The sequence below is a fragment of the Vanellus vanellus genome, assembly GCF_965231255.1.
Source record: "Vanellus vanellus genome assembly, chromosome: 10".
In the NCBI taxonomy this organism is placed as follows: Eukaryota; Metazoa; Chordata; class Aves; order Charadriiformes; family Charadriidae; genus Vanellus; species Vanellus vanellus.
In genome coordinates, this window is record NC_138915.1 from 22,218,315 (window position 1) to 22,232,561 (window position 14,247).

Below are 14,247 nucleotides of genomic sequence, written 5' to 3' on the forward strand. Positions count from 1 at the left end.
TTCCGGGGGTTAAAATTAACAACATCCCGAAGAATGTTCTTCCCAGTCTTTGGAAGGGCCGTAGGCTGTGTGCGTGTGACTAAGAAACGTGTATGGTGAGTGGGTGCCCACAAATGAGCTCCGTATTTTCGATGACAGCGCTGTTGATATATTTGGTAGGAGGAAAGTCTTACGCTGTAAAACCTCTCTCTTTTCTCCGTATCTTCTTCTTTTAAAAGTTGCGGCGCTACAGAGCCTTGTACTTGCGCGGCAGTCCTCTGGCCCACGTCCCAAAGCGCGGGGAGGAATCCGGAGTCAGGCGGCCTTGTGAAACACGAGATGGAACAGAAAATAAAGGATAATTAGGCAGCAATACATATCCCATGTAGTACCCATGCTGGGCCGACTTTAGTCACCTATTGAACCGGGTCGGTTTATAATTTGTATCTCTAGTTAGGTTTTAAAAAGATCAGTGCTTAACCTGGGTTTTGAACAGTCGCATTTACTTCCCCCCCCCCCCCCCCCCCAAACGCTGAGCATTAAAAGCCAGTGGCAGATGCACGACCCCCTAGTCTCATCATTTAGAAGAAGGTTTTTAATAAAAAAAAAATAAAAATAAAAATAATTGAAATAGCTGGGGGAAAATGTGCCACGTTTAAAAGTTGAATCACTGCTTTTTATATCTCTAAAGCGTGATGCTGACTGTGAAACAATTGGAGAAAGAGAATTAACACAAAGCGGCGGCTTTCTTATGGGTAATACTGACAAACTCAGAGCTCAGAGGGTGGGACGAAGCCCTCGGATATTTCCAGACCACAGAAGGTGATGGATGCTGCTGGGGGGGGGTTGGCAGAGCCCTCCCGGCAGCGGAGGCTGCTGTTGCAGAGCGTTAAGCAGGGCCAGGTTCTTATTTCGGCAGTGCCTGGGGTAGATTTGGTAGGGGGAGGGGGGGGAGGAGGGGATGTTAATCTGATTTAAGGCGCCGTTGGATGCGGGAGGGCAGGTTTGCGTGCCCCACTTCCCTGCCTGTACGCGATGGCAGAGCCGGAGCAATCCGGGGATGCTTAAAATCAACGTTCAGTCCTTCAGCCTCATGGAGGAGTTCACAACTGTCTGTAGATGATCTCAAAGGTGGGTTGGTGTTTTTTCTTGTGTGTTTTTTTTTTTTTTTTTTCCCCACATTTAATCCACTGAAATTATTTTCACTGCTGTGCTGACCGCCTATCTGGGGGAATAATTTCGCATCCCAGGCGAGCGCTTTAAATTCACCGCTCCCTGGTCTTCAGTAAAAATTCCCCGTGTCGGACGGAGGAAGAAGAGGAGGAGGAGGAGGAGGCAGGGAAGCTGCCGAAATTGCCGCCGCTGCGGAGATGTGTTCCGTCAGCTAGGAGGGGCCACAAAATCACCGGAGCGTTTACACCGCTGTTGCCCAGGATGGCATAAACGGCATGGCCGGTGGAAGGGGCCGCATCCAGCTCCTTCTCGCCCACGGGAATTGGGCGCTGGAGGGTCAGGCTCCCGCCCTTAGCGTCGCACCCGTATCGCCCGCCTTGTGAAGATTGGTACGCGGAGCGGCCAAATGCCGTTGGAGTCCATCCGTGGGGGCGCCTTCTTTTCCGAAAATGAATTTGTAAATGATACAGAGCAACAGGAGGAGGTTGTTTGCAAGGGCTGAGGTTACGCGTTAGGAGGTGTACTGGCTCGAAACTTTAAGAAAAAGGGATGTGTGTGTGTAGGTTGGGAGATAAAACCAGTTTTAACAGCACGGGCCATTGGGGAGGGGAACGGGTTTTGCTGTCTTGGGGGTCGGAGCTATCACTGGAGGTGTCGGTGTTGATACAGCGCTCGGAGGGGGTGGGCTGGGAGGCAGGGGGGAGGATTTGGTGACTCGTGGGACCTTTTCCATTGCATTTATGGAGCCAAAAAACATGCGGCAGTTGAATTCAGCCTACTGCCTGACCCGTCGGCTTGCGGCGTGTTTCCCGGCGTCGGTGTCTCTCCATCCCCACCGTGGTTCTGGCGCGTTGCGCGGTCGGCGCACGCTTGGGATGTCGGGTCTGGGGCTCTCGGGTGATGCTGCAGCGTGAGCGTGGAAGAAGGTCCTCCAGGCAACGGCGTCAACAACTCCCAAACGTACTCCCAGGTCCAAAAGTGTTTCGCCGATGTCCACCCGGGTCGGTGCGTTGGGTTGGTGGCTCTTGGGGGATGGGGGTCCGGGGCATCAAACCATCTTTTTCCGTACTATTGAGATGTAGAGATGGGAGTGTTTGGGTTGTGTTTGCCATTTGGGGAAGCCATCTCCCAAAAATAGCTGACAGGTGGGGGTCAGGCCCCTGTTCCCTGCCCCAGGACGGACCTTGTCCCCAGGGGCTGGTAGGAGCCCATCCTGCCTGCAGTGACCTGTTGCGTTTACCGTGATGTTTCTGGTCGCCGGTGTTAGTTGGCTCTTTCGGCAAAACATTTTAAGCTGTCAGAGTTAATTCCCAGGCTTTTTCCTCCTCCTCCTCCGTGATTGCTCCGCTACAGCTTGCGTCTGTCTTTTTACTTACTTTGCAAAAAAATAAAAATCCATTTAAGGGGAGAAAAGGGCTTAATTGCTAAAAAGAAGGATGGGAAGCGAGTAGGTGACCTTGCTGCTTCCTACCCCTGGTTTAACTTGCACAGATCTCTTAATTGCCGACTCTCAGATTTGCTATATTGGTGTTTCCATTAATCGTGGAAGGCTTTTTTTTTTTTTTTTTTTTTTTAAATTTGAAATGTGTCGTAATATAATAAATGTAGGAGGAAATGAGCTTTGTATTAACAATAAATTTATGGCTGTATTGTAGTGTTAAAAGGACCACGCTTGGCCCTTTTGTGGCGGAAAATGACTTGGATTTGACTTTTAAAAAAAAAAAAACCACCCCGAAACTCTTTACCTTGCTGTTGTAGAACTGCTCCTCTCACTAACGCAGTGTCGCGCTGTTACGTGGTTTCGTGGTACCCGTTATTTTATTTTTTTTTGTTTTTTTTTCTTTTTTTTTTGGTGCGTGAAATCCCTGTCGCTGTGCCCCTCTGGAGTGGGTCAACTCCCCGAGTGCTGAGAGTCGATCTTTAGATGTCCGCGGCACCGGCTCTTTGTTGGAGGGCTCCACGGAGGCGTTTGTGCTGCGCACCCTGTTCCCTAACAGGGGAAACTGAGGCAGCGCGCAGGGATGGAGCTGGGACGGTGGTGTGGGTCCAGCCTTGGGCTGTGCCTCCTCCTCTTCCTCCCCCGGTGCCGTGGGTGGTTTTGCAGCGACGGCAGGACTTGCGTTGCTTGAAGCTCCTTTCTCCGCATGAAATTCGCATCGTAGAAGCGTTTCACGTTGTTTTTCCCAGGCTGTGCCGGGGGAAGGGATGGGGCTGGAGGGAGGAGGGTTTCCCGTGCCCTGACAGCTCGTTTTCCCGCGGCGGTGTGCCTGACTCCTCTTCAGGAGGTAACACGACTGAACTGACGTTAATATGAATCCTGTTCTGCTTGGAGCACGCCTCGAAAAGTCACTCTTGGCACTTCCTAGTCATTAGCGCGAGGGTGGATGTGGTCAAAGACTTAAGGAGGAGAGGGGAACCTGGAAGGACGCGTAATCCTTCCACAGCGAAGATCCAAATTACCAAACTTGCGTTTATTGAGGGCGGAGGGGAAGAAAAACCCAAACCCGTAGCAAACGCGAAGAGCGGGGGCTGAGGGGTGTGGGGAGGCTTCAGCCCATTCTGGGCTGTCGGCCGTTGGATTGGGGCTTCCTAATCCCAGTTTGGGCCGTGCTGGGGCTAATGGGGGGGGTGGGGGGAGCTGGTCCTGCTCAGACACGCTGCGGTTCGGGTGGTGGACACTGGAACGGGAGGTTCTTGCTGCTGTCTGGCCCTGGATGGCCATTTTTAATGGAGTTGCTGCTTAGTGTCGGAGTTTCCACCAGCAGCGTCAGACCAGACGTGTTTTGGGCACTGGGGGCTCTTTGCTCTGACGGGAGCCTGTTGCTGCGCTTGTGTTTGCAGGGCCACAGTTGGCTGCGGAAAGTTGATGGAGAATGAGACATTTTTATTGCTGCCACTTCCGGCTCTTCTGTTCTATCTTCTCCTGTTGTCTGAACCCAAAAGATGATTTTTTTTTAATTATTTTTTTTTTCCCCCCTCTCTAGATTTTATTTATCACTTTTTAGCTAACAACGCTTTTCCTAAAATTGACTACCACCTCCAGGAGTAAGAGAACCTGGAAAAAACCAAAGTTTAGCATCACTGATCAGCGCTTTGAGTCGCAGCTTGAGATGCTGGAGCAAGCGATGCTCCCCTCGCCTCTGTCCCCTGGCTTGGGCAAGCGATGCTCCCCTCGCCTCTGTCCCCTGGCTTTGGTACCGGTCTGGTGACGGGGTGGAGGTGCTGCCCCCGTGGTGGCCCAGATGCTGCCGAAGAGGCGTTTGCCCTTTGCAGCTCTCAGTGCGCCCCCTGGGACCCGTCCCTCCGCAGTGGGACTCGCGCAAGCGAAGCGATGGACCTCGGGCTTTGCCCGTTGTGGTGGAGGAAGGATGGGATGGAGAAATCGGTGGGAGGACTCGGGAGACGTATACAATTTAGAAGTCTGCACTAAAAAAAAAGTTAAAAAAAAAAAAAAAGTCACTACTTTGTGCCCTCCTGTTGTTACTGTTATTGCTGTGGATGGAAAAGGATGGAGATCACAGGCGAATAACGTAGTTGTGATTTGTTTTAAGCTCGTTTTAAGTCTTTATGCAAACTACAAGCATATCCCCTGTGCTGAACTAGGGGCACTGCTCTCTTCATCGTAACCCCCCAGCTCCAAGCCCTGGCTCCTTTTTGCATCTCCTGCCCCATCTCTTCTGGCCGCCGGCAGCTCCTGGCTGGTGGGCAGGCAGGAGACAGCGGAGGCGATGCTCTGCGTGGCTCCGCTGGGCACCAGTGGATTCATGTTCATGGATGGAGCGTGCGGGAGCTGGAGCAAGCGGCGTGCCGGCGGGCGTGCGGAGCCGGGGGCTATTGCTCTGCCTTCTCCGTCTTCTCCTCTGGCTGCTCAGGGCACGTTTTAGAAATATCATCCCGTTACCCAAATAGTAATTGCAGCGATACCAAGGCGTGGGAGTTGGTTTCCTCGTCGCTCCTAGCGCTTCTACCTCCTAATGCGAATTTTCTGCCCTTCTCGTGTGTCTCTCTCTCTCTAGGGTTGGATCTGCAGGTATGTATCCCGAAAGGCTCCACGTGTTGCTCCAGGAAGATGGAGGAGAAGTACCAGGCAACGGCCCGCCTGAACATGGAGCAGGTCCTGCAGTCTGCCAGCATGGAGCTGAAGTTCCTCGTCATCCAGAACGCCGCCGTCTTCCAAGGTGAGCGCTGGGGGTGGGCCAGGCACGCGGCGGGAGGCGGAGGTGCTTCTGCTCATCTTCCTCAGCACCTGGAAATCAGAAGTGCCGGTGGCTGGAAGCTTTCTGTTCACTTTTTTTTTTTTTTCCCCCCATACGTCCAGGTTTGAGGACCATATGTTTGTATATATTATATATGCTTATTTATCATAAATAATACACCTGGTTTGGTACATGGCTGCTCTGCAAGGCTCGTCCTAAATATTTCTGTAGCTGAAACAGCAAATGCAAATTTATAGACTAAACCCCTTCAAGTGCAAATTTAAAAAAGAAATGAAAACCCCGTTTCTCCAAGAATGAAAATATCTGCGCGAGTACCGCCTTGCGCGATTCCGCCAGTCCCAAACCCGTGTTGCGGCGGTGCGGTCTGCTTGCGAACCCGATGTAACGCTTGGGGAAGCATCGGTCTAAAATGTGCGTATTGATTATCGTTATCCACTGCAAAACGAAGTTGGTTATTCCGTGTGAAGGTGGGTGGAGGTGCCTTGTCCCCAGTGTGGCCCCTCGTGCCCGCCAGCGGGTGTTTGAGCGCTTGGTCCGCTGATGCCACGCTACGGGGTGGCAGCTCTCTTCTTATTCGAAGGGTAATGTGATGTATCGCCTTTTTAGCAAAACTGGCCTTTGGCAAATGTTTTCTACTGTGGATACGCACCAGTTTGTGTCACTTAAATCTGCAGTCCTATTTTTTTTTAGGGCTTTTACACAAGCAAAACTTATTCCATCCATGGTTAACGCACGGTGAAACGTATGCTGGTTTGTTGAGTGCTCTCGTATTGAGGTTCCATCTTCCTGTATTAATGGTCTTTTTGCCTATATTTAAAAAAGAAAGCAGGAGCGATCAAGCGTGTGTTTTCCCCTTCATGCTGATATTTTTGCAGAGTAATTGATTTATTTTTGTTCATGCCTTGCTAACAGCAAGACCCAAAGCCTGTGAGGTCACGGCAAAGCTCTGTTCTGTTCCACAACTGACTGATGAAGTCTAATTGGTTGTTTTATTCTCAACGTAGGATCGAATAAATTGCTGAGGAGGTAACAGCATATTTTTTTCCCAATACTTCTTAATGCAGTGCCCATTAAGTTGCAATCCCGCTAAACAGAATGGAATAAAACTAATGAGAGGTTGGCTTCCTAGGCATGGGAAAGGTGGACTGGCTTCCGAAATGGTGAATAATAACCTGGGCAGAATACGAAGTGCCTCACTTCTCCCTTACCGTTTGACCAAACCCACTAACTTTAGAAGTTTTTATTGTGTGTAGGACTGATGCTCGGTGTTACTACAGGTTGTGTGTAGCGTAGCAGTTGTGTGCTCTAGCTCTGGACTTTCTGCCTCTTCTGGAGAGCCTTGCTCTGATTTATTTTTGGTTTTCTTTTTCACCGTGATTTCCATCCTGGCCGTGAGAGCCCTTTCCCTGTGCAGAGGTTTTGGAGCTGATGTTGCTCTGAAAAGCCTTGGGGTGCTGAATTGCCATTCTTCTTGGTGGTGGGGAGGAAAAGCATTTAACTGAAGAATTCATGACAACTTCTGCTTATAAAAAAAAAAAAAATCAGTACTAATTTTAAAGGTCTTTTGCAATCCCATTGTAGAAGAGGAATTCCTAGCTGGAATCATTGAGGAGCTGGCTTTAATTACCTCATATAAAGCGTTTTGGACTTGGAAGGACAATTCATTAGATTTTGAAAATTGGGTACTTTTGTTATCTTTAAATTTAGTCTCAAAGTCTGTAGACTTTTTTTTTTAATAGGCAGACCTTTTGATTGCTGCTTTAAGACTATTTTGATGGCTGCAGTGCCAGAGGCTGTTCCAGCTATAGGAATTATGCTTGACCCCAACATTTCCTTTTTTTATTATTATTAGTATTTCATTAAAGTAGTTTAGTTCCTTCTAAACTTGTAAGTCTCTTTGTCCCTCCTCTGCCTCCCTCTTTGAAGAGAGGCAGAGGGGAGCATTTGTTGGTCCTATCTAGGGTCCCCCATGTCCCCAGTAGCCCGTTCAGCGCAAACCACGACAGGTTAATTGGCGCCCAACGTGGGGCTCGAGCAGTGCTTGACCAGAGCTGTGATAGATTGCCTGAAGAGTTTGAATTCCAGCTTGTTCAGACTAGAGCAGACAGCCGACATCATGTCATAGAATCATGGAATAGTTTGGGTTGGAAGGGACCTTGAAGACCATCCAGTCCCACCCCCTGCCCTTGAAGACCATCCAGTCCCACCTCCTCCAAGCCCCGTCCAACCCGGCCTTGAACACCTCTGGGGATGGGGCAGCCACAGCTTCTCGGGGCACCCTGTGCCAGGGGCTCACCACCCACACAGTCAAGAATTTCTTCCCAATATCTCACCTAAATCTCCCCTCTTTCAGTGTAAAACCTTCACCCCTCGTCCTATGGCTCCCCTCCCTGATCCAGAGTCCCTCCCCAGCTCTCCTGGAGCCCCGTTAGGCACTGGAAGGGGCTCTGAGGTCTCCCCGGAGCCTTCTCTTCTCCAGGCTGAACCCCCCCAACTCTCTCAGCCTGTTGTTCTTCAACGAAACGTTGCACTGTGCCTTTAAAGGGCATTGTGTGATGGATTCTGTTACTAATTACTAATTACTTTTGGGTTTACCTTGGGAAAGTTTACTTTGCCCCTTGATGATTATACTAACGTGACACCATCAGAGCCCGGGCATGGAAACCTTCCGAGCTGTGACGATAACGATTGTTACTTTCTTAAGATCGTGACTTTTGCTGTCGGTTTTCCCGCATGCGTTGTGGCAGGGACGCTCCGGGGGCTGCACAGCCCGCGTTCCGCTGCGGAGGGGACGCTGGAGCAGTCCGGGCAGAGGCATCGCCACTGCCGTCGCAGCCCACCATGGTCCATGAGCATCATCCAGTCCCACCCTCTTCCCCCGGTCCTGCTCCTGCTTGGTGGCTCCGTTCAAAGCTGGGGACAGATGGAGCTTTAGGAATTGGGTCCGTAGGAGTGGGATGGCTCAAAGCAATGCCAGGGATGCTCCGGCAGGGGAGAAAGCTCTCCGCTTGTGTCCCGCTTTGGGTTGGACCCCAGCGGCTGCTGGGGATCCTGCCCGGAGGATGGGTAATTGCACTGCTCTCTGGAGCGGGGTAACGCGTTGGTATGGAAACGTATCCGAACCGCTCATATTAAAAACACAAATGTGGAACCCTTCAGAGTTAATGTCAATATTTTTAGCCCGGCATCTAAAGGGACCGCTAGTCTGACAAACAAAATCTCACCCAGATGTTATTATTTTGCACCAAATGTAATTTCTTCCCGCTGCAGCTAGAGCAGCATCTCTGCTGATAAAGATCAAGGGAAATTGTCTGGCATTTGCGGAAAATCTCATCCAGGCCTATCTGTTACAATGTTCACTTAGCAAAGTTTATTAGATTATTAGTTTTAGACCCTTGGGCTTTTTCTTTATTGCAGTTAAGAAGGAAAAAATCCCAACCGGAAAAAAAATAATCCTCCTTTCACTAAATTTAAATGGTACAATTAGCTCCTGGCCTTATCTTACGGGCATTTTTAAAAATTATGAAGATGATTTAAGTAGTGATTTAATCCTTTGGAAACTTGCTGCATTTGACAGTGTTAAAATGGATTGTAGCTGCCTTGACTGCAGTTAAATCTTGCTCTAGAATTTTTTGGGGCGGCAGGTTCTTGTCGCTTTCGTGTGGGGTGTCTGTGCTGGTGTCTGCCCGTGTGCGCACCTCCTGCCCGAGGCTCTCGGCCCGCGGCAGCCCCGGTGCCTGCCGGGACGGTTGGTTGAACCACGTCGCTTCACAACTTGCCGATATGACTTTTTGCAAGTCCGAGATGTCTTTTTGCCGCTTATTGTGGCCGTCCAGCCCCTAAAGGGGCTCCGGGAGAGCTGGGGAGGGACTTTTTCCAAGGGCATGGAGTGATAAGATGAGGGGGAATGGCTTCAAACTGGAAGAGCGGAGATTTAGATGAGACATTTGGAAGAAATTGTTGACTTTGTGGGCAGTGAGCCCCTGGGGCAGGTTGCCCCGAGAAGCTGTGGCTGCCCCATCCCTGGAGGTGGTCAAGGCCGGGTTGGATGGGGCTGGGAGCAACCTGGGCTGGGGGGAGGTGGCCCTGCCCAGGGCAGGGGGTGGCACTGGATGGTCTTCAAGGTCCCTTCCAACCCAAACCACTCTCTGTTTGGTATTACTCTGGAGTTATCATGCAAGCTGACCGGCGAGTCGGTGCAGGTAACCCACTGTGGCAGACAGCCCCGCCTGCGGTTCCCGTTCTTCTCTCTCTTTCTTCTGACCTTAAATCTTGGCTTTTTTTTGGGGGGTTGTGTGGGTCCTGGCCCTGCCGCCACCTATTAAAACACCAGAAAAGCCCTCAACAAACCCTACCAGTTTCCTAAATGTTACACCTAAATCTGAATATCTCAGCTTTGCAAAAGATAAAGTCAAATGGGAAAATACCAGGGTTTTTCTTGTTGTGTGGTGTTTTTTGGTTTGGTGGTTTTTTTTTGTTTTTTTTTTTCCTCCTTCCCCCCACCGAAGAGCTCTGTTCCCTGGGATTGGGTTGCGTGCATGTTCATCAGTCCGCTGCCTCCTGCTTCCGAAGCTTGGGAATTTGCTTTTGAGTGTTCACTGAGTTTCTGGTCCTGCGTATGGGCTGTGGATAACAGAAAATTAAAGCTTTAGCAGCTGCTGGGCTGCAGCTTTCGTGGTACGCTCCTCCCAGTTCTTTGTCCAAGGGAAAAGGTGCTTTTTAAAAAGTGGAAAACTACAACGCAATTAATAGCCGAGAAGGACCTTCCAAGGGAAGAGGAGCCTCTACACCCATCGCTTTGTGTAGGACATGCCGGTAATCCCCCCCACTCCGGCGAGCGCGAAGCGCGGGAATGGGGGAGCTGACGACGAGGGGCTGCTGCCGCGGGAGCCATGAGAAAGTCGAGCTCGTTATTTTAAAGCGATGGCTCAAATAAGCTCTCAGCGGGGTCCTGCGTTGCCCTTCTGCAGCCTCTGCTACTGATGCTCGTCGAATCTCCTCGCGGTGCTGCAGCCGCCAGGGCACGTCGGTGGCCGCCCTGCGATCTCCTCCCGGCGGCGCTGGTGAAGCCGCCGGAGCCGGCGGGGGAGCGGTGACCGAAATCTGGAGATGCACCGTGTCCGTGCCTGTCGCTGACCCTGGAGCAGCCGCCTGGGGCGCAGGGCTTGCTTCCACCCGCTTCCCAAATAGCTCCCGCGGGGCTGCTGGGACGCGGCTGGAATTGTAGGGGATGCGTTCCTGCCTTCCCGCTAATTACCCGGACTGGGAAACTGGCTGGGATGCTGCAGTTGAATCCCCTTTGGCTTAAATTAAGACCCAATCTGTTCCCTCTCAGCCACAATGGCCTGTGAGCTTCTGCAAACGGCAGAGCTGGAAGACCAAAGGAGCTCCGTTTGGGTACCTGAGGGGAGCTTGCAGGGGCCACGGAGATCTGAGGGACTTTTGGGATGTTTCAGAGTAGTTTCTAGGAAGACGGGGATAAATCGGTGAGGATAAACCTGCCTGGATGTATATGGTATTCTCTTATTTGTGGGAGAATCCAGTTTCTTTCCCCCTCCGGAGCCCTCGGTGGTTGGGGCAGCGCAGGCGGTGTGGGGAGAACGGAGATTCCTCTCTGCTCGCGGTAGGATAAAGGCAGAGCTGTAAGTCTCGGTCCTACCAGGCGGCTCTGAAGGCTGTAAATCCTCCATTAGGCGTAAATGCAGCCATTTTGGTTATTTATAGTTATTTACGCTATCCATTCGTATCTGCCAGGAACGAAGGCGGTTTTGACATTGCAAGCTTCTATCGGGTTATCTTTAATCAGTTTAGAGGCGCCTAAGCCACAAATATATCAAATAGCCAATCCTAATGTCGGAGTCCTCTAAAGTATGACTGAATTATTTATTTTGTTATGATGAAAATGTCTGGGCTTTATTGGGTTTTCTTTGAAGAACTTGATTCTGCTTGAAGTCTGGAAGATAAAAGATCAGCGATTGTCTCTCCAAGTTTCTTATCCCGCATCCTTCAAGGCTTTTCATTTTTCACGAGCTGCTGTTACTCCTTTAGAGTCAAGGTGAGGGGGTTGAGATTTCTTTTCGTCTATTAAAGAGGTTTAAGTATGTTTAAAAAAGAAAAAAAAAAAAAACAAACCCCCAAAAAAACCCCAAAACCCTTTTATCTTTACTAATTATGCCTTGTGTGGGTAAATCCAAGATGTGTCAATTAGGTGATTGGGCTGCGTGGTGGGAGCTGTTGCGCGTTAATCACCGAGAAGGGTCCAGTGATACCAGTGCTGCCCGGCAGAGCTCATGTCTTATCATCTGGAATAGTTTAATACTCCAGCGTCTTTAAGCCAATTAAGTCTGACGGTGCTGAAGGGTCTTTTAGGTGTCGGCAGCAGGAAGAGCCTTGGTGGATGGGCTTTGGTATGGTGTTTTCTTGGCGGTGCCGCAGACCGCTGTTGCGTGCAGGGGAGAAGGAAGCGATACGGAGCGAGGGGGAGACGTCTCTGGCTCGAAAAGTTAATAATGATTTCTGAATAAGGGGAGGTGAGAGGCGCTGAGAGTTGGGAGGTCTTGGAGCTGAACCAGCCCCGCAGAGGGGAGCGATGCCCTGGTGTTACGGTTTGAGAAACCCATAATGATTTATTGTCGTTTAGACAATCATTCTATCACCTGATGACCCCTCCCCACCTGGGAAGGGAATCAGGAAAAACAAGGAAACCTGGGGCTTGAAGTATAAACAGCCTTAATAGAGTAAGACGAGATAATTAATAGCACCAAAAAGCCCGTATGGATCCCGGTACCAATATGAGACACCCAAGGACTGTCCCCGGCCCGTTCTGTGGGTAGAAGCCGTGCGCTCCCCGCAGTGACAGCCAACGTGGGACACCGCCAGCGCTGCGGCTGCGGGAGGAAGGGAAGGGCTCAGGGCTGCGGCACCGGGGCGAGGGGTTCTCAGGGTGGAGAGAGAGAACTCCTCAGCAAAATTCCTGATTTCTATGGAATGTGCCGTCCATGGTATGGAATAACCCTGTTGGCAGCTCGGGTCCAGTGCCCGGGTCTCGCTCCCCCTCATCCCCGCACCCGGTGAGCTCGAGAACACTGAGACCATAAAACCCGCACACCATCGCTGGCTGTGAAGTAGATATTTTCACAAATTCAGACACTGGAGTCTTCTAAAAGTGCAGTTTTCCCAATTATTAGAAGAGAAATTACTTCTGTGTCACTCAAACCAGGACACCTGGGGACCAGCGGGATGCGGTTGTGGTGGGTTCGGATGTCCACCCAGCAGGCAGGCTGGGACCATCGGCCAGGCTTCCTGCACAGCTTTTCTACGCAGGACAAAAGGGATTATGGTCAAACGAATAAGTGTAAATGAAATATTCTTAGTGGGAGGTGGTATGAGCGGGGTGGTTGGCTTAATAGCTGCAGGTGCGTTGTGAAAACCTGAGCTCTTGCTTGTGGGCCTGTAGAATATTAAGCTGGCGTTTTAGAGTGGACCCAAAGAATTAATTCCTTTTTGCAAGAGAATATGAAAACTCTAATTAGGCTTTACAAGTAAATAAGCACCACAAATCTCTGTATCATCTTATTCTTGTTCCTAATTAGTCCTCTGCTAACTAAAGTCTCGGTGCATCCTTCTCTGATGCACCCATCTCCACAACAGCAGTTCCCCGCTCTGAAAGCTTCTTGTTTTGTTGTTTTAATTTTTTTTTTTTTATTAATGTGTATTTAAAATAGGAATTGTCCCACTGGGTCAATTCACGCCGGTATTCTGCCTTTGGCAGTGGTTCCTGCCAGATGCTTTGGATGCCCAAAGTTTGTAGTGGAGAACTGTGGCGACGCATTTCCCAGGTTGATAACGATGTTCTAAACCGATGATTACAGGTAGGTGGAAAGAGCTGTCTGCATAATGAGAGATCTCCGGTTGTCAGAATTGGTCTAGGGAGGTAATGTTTCCTTTCAAATAACCAGAACTTATTGTTCATAAATCACAGTTAATCTGTTTATTACACCGGCGTACGAAGCGGGAAGTCTGGAGAGCGCTATAATGCTTAGCTTTAGGAGCAGAGCTGCAATAGTGGCAGCAGTTTCAAATGATTTGAAATTGGGGGATTCAGCAAAATGCAGGAGTTTGTGGAGGCTCTGGGCATTAAAAATGACTGCTGAGGATTGATGAGTTTCTTTAACAAATTGTAAAATCCATCATGCAGGAGTTAGGGCATGAAACTGCCCTCCTGAGCCGCATAAACCACGGGTTCGGAAGCATTGCGTGACAGCGCGCGCTGCCAGGAAGGGAAATTTTGAAAGATGTTTAAGTTTTGCTTTTGTTTCTTCCCCTCGCTGCCCGGCGTTTCGGTGCCGGCACGGGCTGCGGGTGTGCTGGCTGGGGGCTGCTCCCCGGAGGAGCCTCTTGATGTTCTGCTCCCTCTCCCTTATGGGGTGAGACCTGGGGCTGTTCAGCCTGGAGGAGAGACGGCTGAGAGGGGATCTCGTCAATGCCTATCAATACTTGCTTATCAGTGCAATCAAAGCGGAACAGGGTGCCCCGAGAAGCTGTGGCTGCCCCATCCCTGGAGGTGTTCAAGGCCGGGTTGGACGGGGCTGGGAGCAACCTGGGCTGGGGGGAGGTGGCCCTGCCCAGGGCAGGGGGTGGGACTGGGTGATCTTCAAGGTCCCTTCCAACCCAAACCATTCTATGATATCTAAAGGGCAGGTGGCAAGAGGATGGGGCCAGACTTTTTCCAGTGGTGCCCAATGACAGGACAAGGGGCAATGGGCACAAGCTGGAACATGGAAAATGCCATGTCAACATGAGGATAAACTTCTTTCCTGTGCGGGTGGCAGAGCCCTGGCACAGGCTGCCCAGAGAGGCAGTGGAGTCTCCTTCTCTG

At 50.6% G+C, this 14,247-nt stretch overlaps 1 protein-coding gene across 1 annotated transcript in view; it reads left to right on the plus strand.

Annotated features, from left to right (window-relative positions):
• GPC3 (glypican 3) overlaps positions 1–14,247 on the plus strand; it is a gene marked incomplete at both ends in the record, with an annotated part of 173,015 nt that overhangs the window by 4,036 nt on the left and 154,732 nt on the right. Inside the window, one exon of the mRNA XM_082488168.1 lies at positions 5,169–5,330. Within this exon, the coding sequence (XP_082344294.1) occupies positions 5,169–5,330 (162 nt within the window). The remainder of the gene's footprint in view (positions 1–5,168; positions 5,331–14,247) is intronic.